The 12,535-nt window shown below is 30.5% G+C and overlaps 4 protein-coding genes across 4 annotated transcripts in view; 2 read left to right on the forward strand and 2 right to left on the reverse strand.

Moving 5' to 3' along the window:
- The window catches only part of LOC133325665 (protein Wnt-5), a 221,204-nt gene that overhangs the window by 56,956 nt on the left and 151,713 nt on the right, over positions 1 to 12,535 (forward strand). The window lies entirely within an intron of this gene.
- The window catches only part of LOC133325662 (uncharacterized), a 40,746-nt gene that overhangs the window by 7,995 nt on the left and 20,216 nt on the right, over positions 1 to 12,535 (forward strand). The gene's annotated exons all lie outside the window — the stretch shown is intronic.
- On the reverse strand, positions 28 to 484 carry LOC133325669 (uncharacterized). Its single transcript, XM_061534390.1, has 2 exons — positions 294 to 484; positions 28 to 215 (listed from the first exon to the last, which is right to left on the reverse strand). Exons 1-2 carry the CDS (start codon positions 468 to 470, stop codon positions 36 to 38), a joined length of 357 nt encoding a protein of 118 aa, XP_061390374.1. The 5' UTR covers positions 471 to 484; the 3' UTR covers positions 28 to 35.
- On the reverse strand, positions 3,174 to 3,796 carry LOC133325667 (uncharacterized). Its single transcript, XM_061534389.1, has 2 exons — positions 3,587 to 3,796; positions 3,174 to 3,350 (listed from the first exon to the last, which is right to left on the reverse strand). Exons 1-2 carry the CDS (start codon positions 3,758 to 3,760, stop codon positions 3,174 to 3,176), a joined length of 351 nt encoding a protein of 116 aa, XP_061390373.1. The 5' UTR covers positions 3,761 to 3,796.

The raw sequence follows: 12,535 nt of genomic DNA on the forward strand, positions 1-12,535 counted from the left end.
TTTATAGATTTTAAACAGTTCATTCGAAATTCCATTTACTTTTGACCCCAAATTTCAACAGTGGAATTAATGCCACGGCTCATTTGAGATTTCAAGTTGACAAGGGCCATGGTGTAGCCAGGACCGCCAGACCACAAGGTTGGAGTGGCACCAGAGCTGTTTGTGAAACGGTCGAATACCAAAATGGCGGTGATTTTGTGGGTGTTCGATTGGCCCTAAATAAAAGAAAATTCACAGTTAGATACAAAAATAACACTACGTCGCAAAAAAAAAATAGAAAAACAAATACTTACACTCTTGGGGAAGGAGACATCAGCCGAAATGAAGGAATTAGCAACAGGATAACGAATAACCGTTTCGTTCAACAACAAAATATCGGTGGAGTTACGTTTACCCCAGGTGGCGTTCATGGCCATCGAGGTGGTGGCAAAAATAGCCACAAAAACTAAAGCGTACTTAAGGAATGCCATTTTAACTCTGTTCGTTGTCGGTATAGAACTGATTTGCTTTTTTGTCATAACAAAGGGTATTTATAGCAAAAGCGGTTAATTTTCCTACTTTCTTTTATTATCTTAATGAACTGTCAATATTGGCAATAGATAAATTGTCAATTTGCTTATCATAACGTTTTGTTTTTTTTTTTTTTGCAACCAATCCAAAAAATTAGATTAATATAATTCGGCGGCATATGGTCAATTTTATTGATATGGCTTATCTTCTATTGGTTTTGGTGGAAATAATTTTATTTTTTCTAAGCCTTAAAAATGTTGTTTAAAATTCTCAGAATTGCATTCATACCAATTAAATTATTATTTGCCTAAAAATCTAATAATAACTGTTATGAATTTCAAAGGAAACACTAGACTAAGTGACTCTTGAGATTTTTAGGAAACAGATAGTTATTATGTGCTGAAAACTTCCCCTCACGATATGATTAAACAAAAAAATCCCCCACAGGTGTATTATATCATTATCGTTATCTGTACCTTCTATTGGATTATCGACACACCAATAATAATGATAAGTCGAAATTTCTAGCCAATGAATCAATGTTAATATTGGGCAAGGTTTTGATTTGAGTTATATGGTGACATTTTGGACATTATCTAAATTCTATAGGAAAATAATAAACCAGTTATATTTGATTTTGCAAAGAGTGAAGATTAGTCATTTGTTACTAAACGACTGAAGTTGATTTTTGGTATAGAAAAAAATATATTTCGTATGGAAAAATAAATGTTTGGATTCGAGGTCGATTTTTATAGGAAACGATTATTTAATAACAATTTTTTCTTATAAAAAAATAACCTCAGAAACTGAGGTTGTGAATTTTTTTCTATAGAAAAAAATAACCTCAGAAACTGAGGTTGTGAATTTTTTTTCTATAGAAAAAAATAACCTCAGAAACTGAGGTTGTGAATTTTTTTCTATAGAAAAAAATAACCTCAGAAACTGAGGTTGTGAATTTTTTTCTATAGAAAAAAATAACCTCAGAAACTGAGGTTGTAAATTTTTTTCTATAGAAAAAACAATAACCTCAGAAACTGAGGTTGTGAATTTTTTCCTATAGAAAAAAATAACCTCAGAAACTGAGGTTGTGAATTTTTTCTATAGAAAAAAAAACCTCAGAAAAGGTTGTTTTTTTCTATAGAAAAAAAAATAACCTCAGAAACTGAGGTTGTGAATTTTTTTATATAGAAAAAAATAACCTCAGAAACTGAGGTTGTGAATTTTTTTCTATAGAAAAAAATAACCTCAGAAACTGAGGTTGTGAATTTTTTTCTATAGAAAAAAAAAATAACCTCAGAAACTGAGGTTGTGAATTTTTTTCTATAGAAAAAAAAATAACCTCAGAAACTGAGGTTGTGAATTTTTTTCTATAGAAAAAAATAACCTCAGAAACTGAGGTTGTGAATTTTTTTCTATAGAAAAAAATAACCTCAGAAACTGAGGTTGTGAATTTTTTTCTATAGAAAAAAATAACCTCAGAAACTGAGGTTGTGATTTTTTTTCTATAGAAAAAAATAACCTCAGAAACTGAGGTTGTGAATTTTTTTCTATAGAAAAAAATAACCTCAGAAACTGAGGTTGTGAATTTTTTTCTATAGAAAAAAATAACCTCAGAAACTGAGGTTGTGAATTTTTTTCTATAGAAAAAAATAACCTCAGAAACTGAGGTTGTGAATTTTTTTCTATAGAAAAAAATAACCTCAGAAACTGAGGTTGTGAATTTTTTTCTATAGAAAAAAATAACCTCAGAAACTGAGGTTGTGAATTTTTTTCTATAGAAAAAAATAACCTCAGAAACTGAGGTTGTGAATTTTTTTCTATAGAAAAAAATAACCTCAGAAACTGAGGTTGTGAATTTTTTTCTATAGAAAAAAATAACCTCAGAAACTGAGGTTGTGAATTTTTTTCTATAGAAAAAAATAACCTCAGAAACTGAGGTTGTGAATTTTTTTCTATAGAAAAAAATAACCTCAGAAACTGAGGTTGTGAATTTTTTTCTATAGAAAAAATAACCTCAGAAACTGAGGTTGTGAATTTTTTTCTATAGAAAAAAATAACCTCAGAAACTGAGGTTGTGAATTTTTTTCTATAGAAAAAAATAACCTCAGAAACTGAGGTTGTGAATTTTTTTCTAAGAAAAAAATAACCTCAGTGAGGTGTGAATTTTTTCCTATAGAAAAAAATAATCAGAAACTGAGGTTGTGATTTCTTATAGAAAAAATATCTCAGAATCTGCGGTTGTGATTTTTTTCTATAGAAAAAAAAAATACATTAGAACCTTGGGTTGTGAATTTTTTTCTAAAGCAAAAAATACCTCAAAAACTGATGTTGTGATTTGTTTCTATAGAAAAAAATCATCATAGAGGCTGTGATTTTTATCTTTAGGAAATATACCTCTTAAATTGAGAATGTGACTTTTGCTATAGGAAAAAAAACTCTTGGGAACAGAAGTAGATTTTTCTCACATAAAAAATTCTCACATCCTCAGGCAATGAACACCATTTTTTCTGTAACGAAAATCATAAACACCTTTTCTTATGTAAAATTATTTTTACTCTTTTTTATAATTTGCTATTTTTTGTTTATTTTTTAATTTTTATGTACACAATTTTAATTTTATTTACAAATTTATTAATTTATTTTTTTATATTTCCTAATTTTGCCTATCTTCCATAAATTTCAACGGTTGAATTTATGCCACGTGAGGTTTGACTCTTCAAATTGACTGTGGCATAGGTTAGATTAGGACCACCTGACCACAGACTGGGTTGAGCTCCCGAAGAGTTAGTAAAACGATCATAGACGAAAATTGCAGTGATTACCCTTTTGTTGACTTGACCCTGAAAGAAGAGAGATAAGAGAAGAAAACATTTTTTTTAAATTGAGAATGGGTGATGATCAAAATATTTTTTATAAAATACTATGAAAACGTTCATTACCACAACCTAAAAAAAATTTTTTGGCCAAGTTTTTTTTTAATGGTTTTCTGTTTTTTGTATTCCATGTAATTTTCCTTTCCCTTTTTTATTTCATTTTATTTTATTTTTTTTTTTTTTGTATTTTGCCTTATTCTTACCGATTTTGGAAATTGCACATTAACACTCCAATAGTTATTCTTCAAGGGTGTTCGTACAACATTTTCACGCAATAGCAAATAATCGGTTGAATTTCGTCGGCCCCAAGCAGCACTGCTGGCCCAAGCAATTGTTGCCAGTGAAGCAATTAAACACAAACTTGTTAGAAATTTCATGATTTCCTTTTTGTACTTCTTGTTACGTCTTTTAGATTCTTAACTTATTTCCTTTTCGTTTTTCTTTTCTTTGTGAGTTGTTGGCTGGCTTGTTGGTTGCTTGGTATCCTCAACACGTTTGATCTAAGAAAGTTTGTCAGCAACTGTGCCATGGGATGATAATTTTATTCGATTATATACAGTAGTTGTAGTATCTATATAGAAATGTATGGTTATCTGGCTGTTTGATTACTTACATACATACAAATATACTTACTTACTTACATATTGGCTTACACGTACAAAACCTATAGATCTTGAACACAATCTTAATTAAATTGTTATTATTATCTATGGAATTACACATTTTGTTATATATGGTTTGTTATTATTTGTTGTATTCTATAAATAATAATGGGTATGTTCACACAGCAAGGGAATTTGAACAAAAAAATAGGAAAAATATATTCGAAATTATATAAGAGAATGATATATTTTCATAGCCAAAAATGTTCCATTTATTTGGGAAACATTTTTACGCGCGGGAAATGTAGTTTAGCGCAAATTCTTCCTTAAAAAAGTGCACGAGTGTTCACGGGCGAGAATTCGAATGTTTGGAATTTATCGCGAATGATAGAGTTACGATGAATGAAAAATCATTTGCAATCTCTCCCGAATGTTCGCATTGTACGAAAAATTCACGAACGATAAAATTTTGCTGCAAGCGTCGTCGATTCATTCTGTCGCTAGCATTTGTTGCTGAAGAACATTCTTTTGAAAAACTCAAAAACAAATGTTCGCGAATGCACGCGAGCTCTGCTAAAAACCACAACAAACAAAAATATCATAAAAACGTAAAGAGAAAGTGTGTGGAATAACAAAACACATGTCCAACAAATATTGTGTTCACGAACGTTTGTTGTTGCCGTTTTGAGCATTCGCGAGAATTCGGGAATGTTTGTTTTCATTCGTGAGAGAATGTAGGAAAGAAGTTCAACCACGAAACGAAACGAACGAACGTTGTTGTGTGCTCACACTCGTTTGTTATATGTGTGCGATGAGCACAAAAGGAAAATAATGTATTTTGAATCCTTCGCGAACGAATTTTTGCTCACCCTGGTAAAAAAACCTCAGACCAAGAGGCTGATTTTTCTTATAGAAAAAAAACTCACTCCGATTTTTTTCATTAATGGTATTCCAGATTACTTTTTCCTTTCCAATACCCTTTAGCAACACTGCAGTAATCACCTTCAATATTTCCCAACTTCCTTTGTAATATTTCTACAGTTCATCATTGGGAACACACCTATTATCATTTTTGTCTAGTTTTTGTTGTTGTTGACAATATTTTAATAAGTGTCACAAACAATTGTTACTTATTATTATTAATATTTGTTTATTTGTAGATAACACCCTGCTCTTCACTATTTATTTACACACATGAAGCTAGACAGGACAGACAATTATCACGTCATATGTTTTTAATTGCATAAGAATTTCCATAGAATTTAATAATATCAAACCAAATATGAATCACTTTCAATAGCCATAATTAAGAAACACAGACTCTGATAAGAATTTGAAGAAAAGTGTAAATAATTAAAGGGATTTTTTGTTCGTGGAATAACAGTGCAATGCCAATATTTTATCGACAAAAGGTTTTTTTTAAAAAACATTTTTCGACAGCTTAGTAATTTTGCAAAATTAATAACCAACAATATTTTTTTCCTGGTATAATATAATATTGCTACTTAAGAAATATTTCAATATAATATTTTTAATTTAAAACAAAAATCCGTCCTACACTGTTGAAAAATATTTTCCATTGCCTACATTTAGGCTGAAATGGTAAATATAATAATGAATGTGTTCCCGCATTTATGTGTTAACAAACATCGAGTAATACAACGTCAATCGTGTTACCTACGACATTTTATATATAAAAACAATAAGGAAAGTAGTAAAGTCGGAGTGGGTCGACTATATGATACCCTTCACCACTTTGTGTGTATTCTACATATGCATCCTAACAATTACATGACAATGCTTCTTCGTGGGAAATTAAGGAATATAAGGAAGGAAACTAACATCAATCCTTTCTGCCTTAGGTTGCCTTTCTGCAACCTAAGCTAAATTTTATTTAATTCCTGCAGATTTAGAGTCGTTTGCATACAGTGGGACGAATTTGTGTAAATCGATTTATAGCGAACTCGATATATATATATATATATGGGAGCTATATCTAAATCTAAATCCTAATTCATTACGCTATGCCAAATTTCGAGCAAATCGAAAGATATTTAGAGACTTTGGTGCCCCGTTTACATTAAATTGGACGAAAATATATATATGGCAGCTATATCTAAATCTGAACCGATTTTTCCCTATTTTAATATGGTTCGTCCTTGATCCAAATAAATGAGCCTTATCAAATTTCATCCAATTCGGATTACAAAAGCGACGTATACTATGTTTACTATTTAACGGGCGGACATGCATAAATATATAAATGATATCCTCTGCCTCTGATGTGGACATTCGAGATACCCAAAATCGGTTGGGACCTTTATGTTGGGATTTCTAATTGCTGCCAATAGAAGCGAAAATAGGACCTAAAACAATAAACATACGGCACATTCATATGAAAAATGTGTGAATACATGGATCTGTATTTAACTTTTTTATCATGATATCTTTCGTCCACCACGAACCACTCTACAAAGCTCTTCGATTGGAAAAATGCGTCTATATCCTTTGAAATATCGATAAAGTAGCGATGTCATTATATGAAAGGCTCTACCAAAACGATGAACCTATTTGTTCCCATTATCAATTTCTATTTCATTTTTTTTTAAAAATATTCAATTTTTGTTTATATATGGGGTCAAAAAAGGTCTTGACACATTTAATATACACTCCATCTTATGGGGGAGGATATTAAAATGCCAGTGAACTGAGGTCTTGACCTTTTTTTTTAAAAAAAAACGGGCACTTTAATCTGGGTGTGTTATATTCTATAAAAAAATAGCAAGCAGAGCCGACGGACCTATAATCCCAGCCAGGACAATATTTCGCGATTATTGCACCCTCGTAACCGATTAAACTTCAACAGCTCATTTTTCTTAGCCTGTCATATTTTCCGAATCGTGTTTTCCCGGAGTGAAAATTTATTGCCATTAGCTGAAAATGTTGAAAATTTTCACACCAAAGTCTTGGTTCATTTGATCCGATAAATGTTGACCAAACAAAAGAGTCAATCTTGATAATTGGCCCTGACCCCATCCCCGTGTAACATTTGTGATGGTTGACTTATAATAATGACCTTTGGAGCGACTAGAAAACCGGACAAAAATAAATTTTTTGGACCACTTCATCTCCTAAGTATCATCTGATCATCACCGAAAATTATTGGAGGTATCCTTGAACATAAACGGAACATCGTGTAAGATTTCAATGTGGTCTTTGCGACATTTCCGCACTCTAGTTGTTGGTTCATTTTATCCCATAAATATTATCCGAACATTACTATAAGCAATAGGGGTCTTCTTTGGTCGGTATCGGATTTACATGCAAAGTTTCGTGGTGGTCCATAACTGTGGTGGCAGCTATAGCTAGATCGACTCAGCTAGTCGGAGTATGACGATCGTATAGTAAAAGGTGGGTGGGTCTAGACCAACATTTCGCTTTACAACCTCTTAGGACAACAAAAAGCTATAAGAAGGGTAAGGTAAGGTAACATAGATGTGGGTATAAAAATGGACCTCAACCTCTAGCAACGACTTTTTTCCTCCACAATAATTTGTTGTTGTTGCGTTTCTTTATACTCATAATTTATTTAACATTCATATTTATTCTATACTTTCATTCAATTTTCTTGCCAAAAATCATTAGACGCACTCGCATACCCTCCGATTTTTGGGTAGCCAAATATATTTCTGCCTTTTTGTCGCCAATGCCACCCTTCAGTATCTGCAAAATGGGTTGTTCTTTGGGATTGAAATTCTTCAAAACAATTGCCGTTATGGTGGGCTTAATAAACCAGGGCTGAAATAATACGAACAATATTCAATAAAAAATAAATATATTTTACAGAAAACATAATTTTTTATAGAAAAAATATATATAATTAAAAAATTATATAAATATTTTTGAAAAAAATATACAAATATTTTTGATTTGAATTTTCTCAAGTTTTTTTATACAAAAAAGAAAAAATAAATTAAAAAATCTTTTTTTTTGGTCTCACCACAGTACTTACATCATAATTAATTTTTGTATCCTGATAGCGGGCTATCTTCTTCGGCAATGTTATATTCCGATCGAAAATCATTTTATCTCCTGGTTCACGAGTACCCCACATGCTATCACTTGACATAGAGATGCACAGCACAGTGGTTATTAAGCCACATATGAAAAGTACTTTCAAAATGGATAACATTGTAAAACGTCTCGTCCTAATTCAATTCCGAACAACTAATCAATTCAATAATTAATAACGATCAGCTTTTATAGCAAATCGATTACGAATAAATACATTATTTCAGTTTTATTTTCATAAAAATATATTTTTTGTGGTTAGAATTTGTTTCTTGTTTATATTATGGTGATTTATTTTTATTATAATTTATAATTTCTTTATCAGATTAACCCTTAATAGAAATGTGGTTAACAGGGCTATAATTATTGTATAAGTTCATTTATATAAAATGCAGTTTTGCATTTTTTTATTTCAAACATTTGCAGTTTATATTTCAATAACGAACCATTGCACTTCATAACTTGAAGAGAATTTTTTCATCGTAAAAATGAAAGTTCTTATTTTTACTGTGGCTCTGTTATTGGCATGTGTCACTTTGTCTTATTGTCATTCACAAATTTGGGGCCAACGTCTGCCCAATGCTCCACTTTTGTTTCGTCAAAATGTTGTTGTGAAACCAAAACCTGGTAAAATTTCGAATGCATTAATTAGATTTCCTACTGGGGTAAGATTTTTATTTTTACTTAAAAAAATTAAAAATTCTTCAAAAAAATATGTTTTTTCCTTTAGTTTGCTTCAAATAGTCGTAAGATATCAGCGGTAATTGTTGTCGACAACTTTCGAAATTTAACCGGAGTTGTGCCAATGTTAAAGAGTGGAGGATCTGGTCGTGTCTTTGCCACCGTGAAATTGATTGGATTTAGAGGCAATGGTTTTAATGCCACTGTTTTAATTTATGGATAGAAACAACACTTTTTATTAATTTCTTTTAAATAAATAAAACATTAAAAATTGATTCGCAATAAAATATTTAAATATAAGTTAACAAATGGTATTTTTATGGATAAAAATCAAAACTAATGTTCACACTGAGATGTAAATTATGTTCTATAGAAAACATATTCACAAGATCAGTTTTTATTCTACAAGGAAAAATCACCATCTCTGTTCACACTGAGGTGAATTTTTATACCCTTCACCACACTGTGGTACAGGGTACTATGTCTTTGTGCATATGTTTGTAACAGGCAAAAGAAAACGAGATATACACATGGTTCCTTTTGAGAATATGCATAGAATCACTTTTTAAGTCGATTTATGCATGTCCGTCCGTCCGTCTGTCTGTCCATGTTAAATTGTAAACAAAGTACAGGTCGCATTTATGATCCGAATTGGATGAAAATTGGCATAGGTCACTTATTTGGTCCAAGGACGAACCCTATTGAAATTGGGAAAAATCGGTCCAGATTTAGATATAGCTCCCATATATATTTTCGTCCGATTTAATGTAAATTGTGTACAAAAGTCCCTATATATCTTTCGATTTGCACAAAATTTAGTACAGAGTACTAAACTAAGCCTAGAATGATGTGTGCTAAGTTTCGTGAAAATCGGTTCAGATTTAGATATATTTTCGTTCGATTTTAGGTAAGTGGTGCTCCAAAATCCCTATATATCCGTCGATTTGCACCAAATTTTGCATAGGGTACTGAATTGAGTGTAGAATAATGTGTGCTAAGTTTCAATAAAATCGGTTCAGATTTAGATATAGCTCCCATATATATATTTTCGTCCGATATTATGTAAATGGTGCAACAAAGCCCCTATATATCTTTTGATTTGCAGGAATTTTGGCATCGAGTACTGATTTGGGTGCTAAGTTTCTAGAAAATCGATTCAGATTTAGATATAGCTCCCATATATCTTTTCGTCCGATTTAATGTAAATGGTGTACCAAAGTCCCTATATATCTTTAGATTAGCACGAAATTTGGCACGGCGTACTGAATTAGGCCTAGAATGATGTGTCTTAAGTTTTCTGAAAATCGGTCCAGATTTAGATATAGCTTCCATATATATTTTCGTCCGATTTTTAGTAAAAGGTGTAGCTAAGACCCAAAGGTAGGCCGTCTGCTACAATGTACTGAAATTAGTATAGGCTACCGTGTATCAAGTTTTGTAGTAATCCATTTTCATGTTAATGGTCCTTCAAAAATGCGACGTCTGTTAGGAAGCATCTGTGAATATACCCAAAGTGGTGAAGAGTATCATAAAGTCGGCCCCGTCCGACTTTACTACTTTCTTCACTGGTTTATAAATAAAAAAACATTTTTTATATAGTTCCGCATTTTATTTAGCTTATTAAGTTACATTTTATTCAATTTTCTTTGCCAAATATCATTAGGCGTACATTTACACCCTCTTCACCAAATACAGAAATTTTAGCTTTATTATCACCAATTCCGCCATTTAATATAGCAACAATAGTGTTCTCGTTGGAATTAAAATTTCTTACAATAATTGATGAAATATTGGTCTTATGGAGATTGTTCTAAAATATAGAGAGGAAATAATTATTATTATTATTTTTTGTGGAAATTAGAAATCTCTTGTTTCCTTTTATTCCACACAATATTTACCTGGTAGCCAATTATGAAATGTTGATTTCTTTTCGACGTAGATATTCTCTTATCAAAGAGTAGCTTATCACCTAAATTTATATCACCCCATACGTCATCGTCTGCCTCAAAATCGCATAGCACAGTGGCCAAAAATATTGATATAAGAATTAATTTCAACATTTTTTTCTTAATATCCTTAGATCCTTGAATGTGTTCTTTGGGAATGCCAAGCAACTACTTATTGTAATAATTAATAAAAAGCCTCCTTTTATAACAATCAAGCATTAACGTGAATTTTAATTTTTATCATTTTGTGGTTTGGGGAATATACAACTATTCATAGTTTGGATTTTTTTTTTAAAATTATGGTGCTGGAAATTCTTAGTATAAATATGGGTAATGTGACTATTATTATTGTGAAAATTGCGGATGGGTATGAGTATTGTCGACATAGGACCATTATAACAACTAAATGACGATGAGAGTTTTTTTTTAGAGAAAAAGTAAATTTGCCTCAATTCTGAGATTTTTTCTACAGGAAAAAATCAATCTATATTATAAAAAACTTTTTATGGAAAAAATACTTCAGATTTGTTTTTCTATATAGAAAAAACAATTCAGAAATTTTAGTTGCACTTTTCTCTAAAAAATACTTAAAAAACAGATTTAATTTCTATATCAATAATTACATTCAATTTTTTTCTATAGAAAAAAATATATCAGAAGTGAGTTCTGAAGATTTTTTTCTATAGAAAAAATACCTCATTAACTAAGGTCGAGGTATTACTGAAAAAGAAATTGAAGATTTTTTTCTATGTAAAAAAATATATTAACTGAAATAAAATATAGAAAATATCTATAGAAAATAATACTCATTAACTGAGGTCGACTGAGATTTTTTTTAGAAATAGAAATAAAAAAAATACCTCAGAAACGAAGGTCGAATTTTTTTCTATAGAAAAAAATATGACTCCTGAGGTCGTCGCGAATTTTTTTCTATAGAAAAAAATATGACTCCTGAGGTCGTCGCGAATTTTTTTCTATAGAAAAAAAATACCTCAGACACTGAGGTTGTGAATTTTTTTCTATAGAAAAAATACTTCCGTAACTGAGGTTGTGATTTTTTTTTCTATAGAAAAAATACCTCAGAAACTGAGGTTGTGAATTTTTTTTCTATAGAAAAAAAATACCTCAGAAACTGAGGTTGTGAATTTTTTTCTTAAGAATTAAAAAAATACCTCAGAAACTGACGTTGTGAATTTTTTTCTATAGAAAAAATACCTCAGAAACTGAGGTTGTGAATTTTTTTCTATATAAAAATACTTTAGAAACTGATGTAGATAAAATAGATCAGAAAATGAGTTCGAAATTTATTTTCTATACAAAAAAAAACCTAAGAAACTGAGTCGATTTTTTATTGAGACAAATACCTCAGATTTTTTTCTGAATTTTATTCTTTTATTAAAAAAATGAATAATTTTGGAAAATCTTTTTTAAAGCTTGTTAAAAAATCACCCTATATTTTTTTGTCCCTAAGTCCAAATTCGTTCTTTTTTTATTTTTCCCATTCCTTCTCTCCTTCACCGTCCTAATTTTTTCTAACATCATTTGAACACACTGATTTTTTCAAATCACTTAATATTTCGATTTCAAATCTATGTTTCATGAAATAATTCCAAATCAGTTTTGACCTTTAACATACATGCTAAATGAAATTATCATCTAATGTTTATTTTAAGAATACGGAATTATGATTTCATAAAATTGTATATTTTTATAAAATCAAAAATAAAAAAGAAAAACTAAGGTAAAAGTAGCGATACTGCCGGGGACGAGGAGGCTGGAACAAAGCTTATTTTTAGTAAGTGTAAAAATGACGCATCATAATCACAAGATTGTAAGTCACAACGACATCGTC

The sequence above is a fragment of the Musca vetustissima genome, unplaced genomic scaffold (assembly GCF_032173495.1).
Source record: "Musca vetustissima isolate MV318-11 ecotype Yass unplaced genomic scaffold, APGP_CSIRO_Mvet_v1 utg41009, whole genome shotgun sequence".
Lineage (NCBI taxonomy): Eukaryota > Metazoa > Arthropoda > Insecta > Diptera > Muscidae > Musca > Musca vetustissima.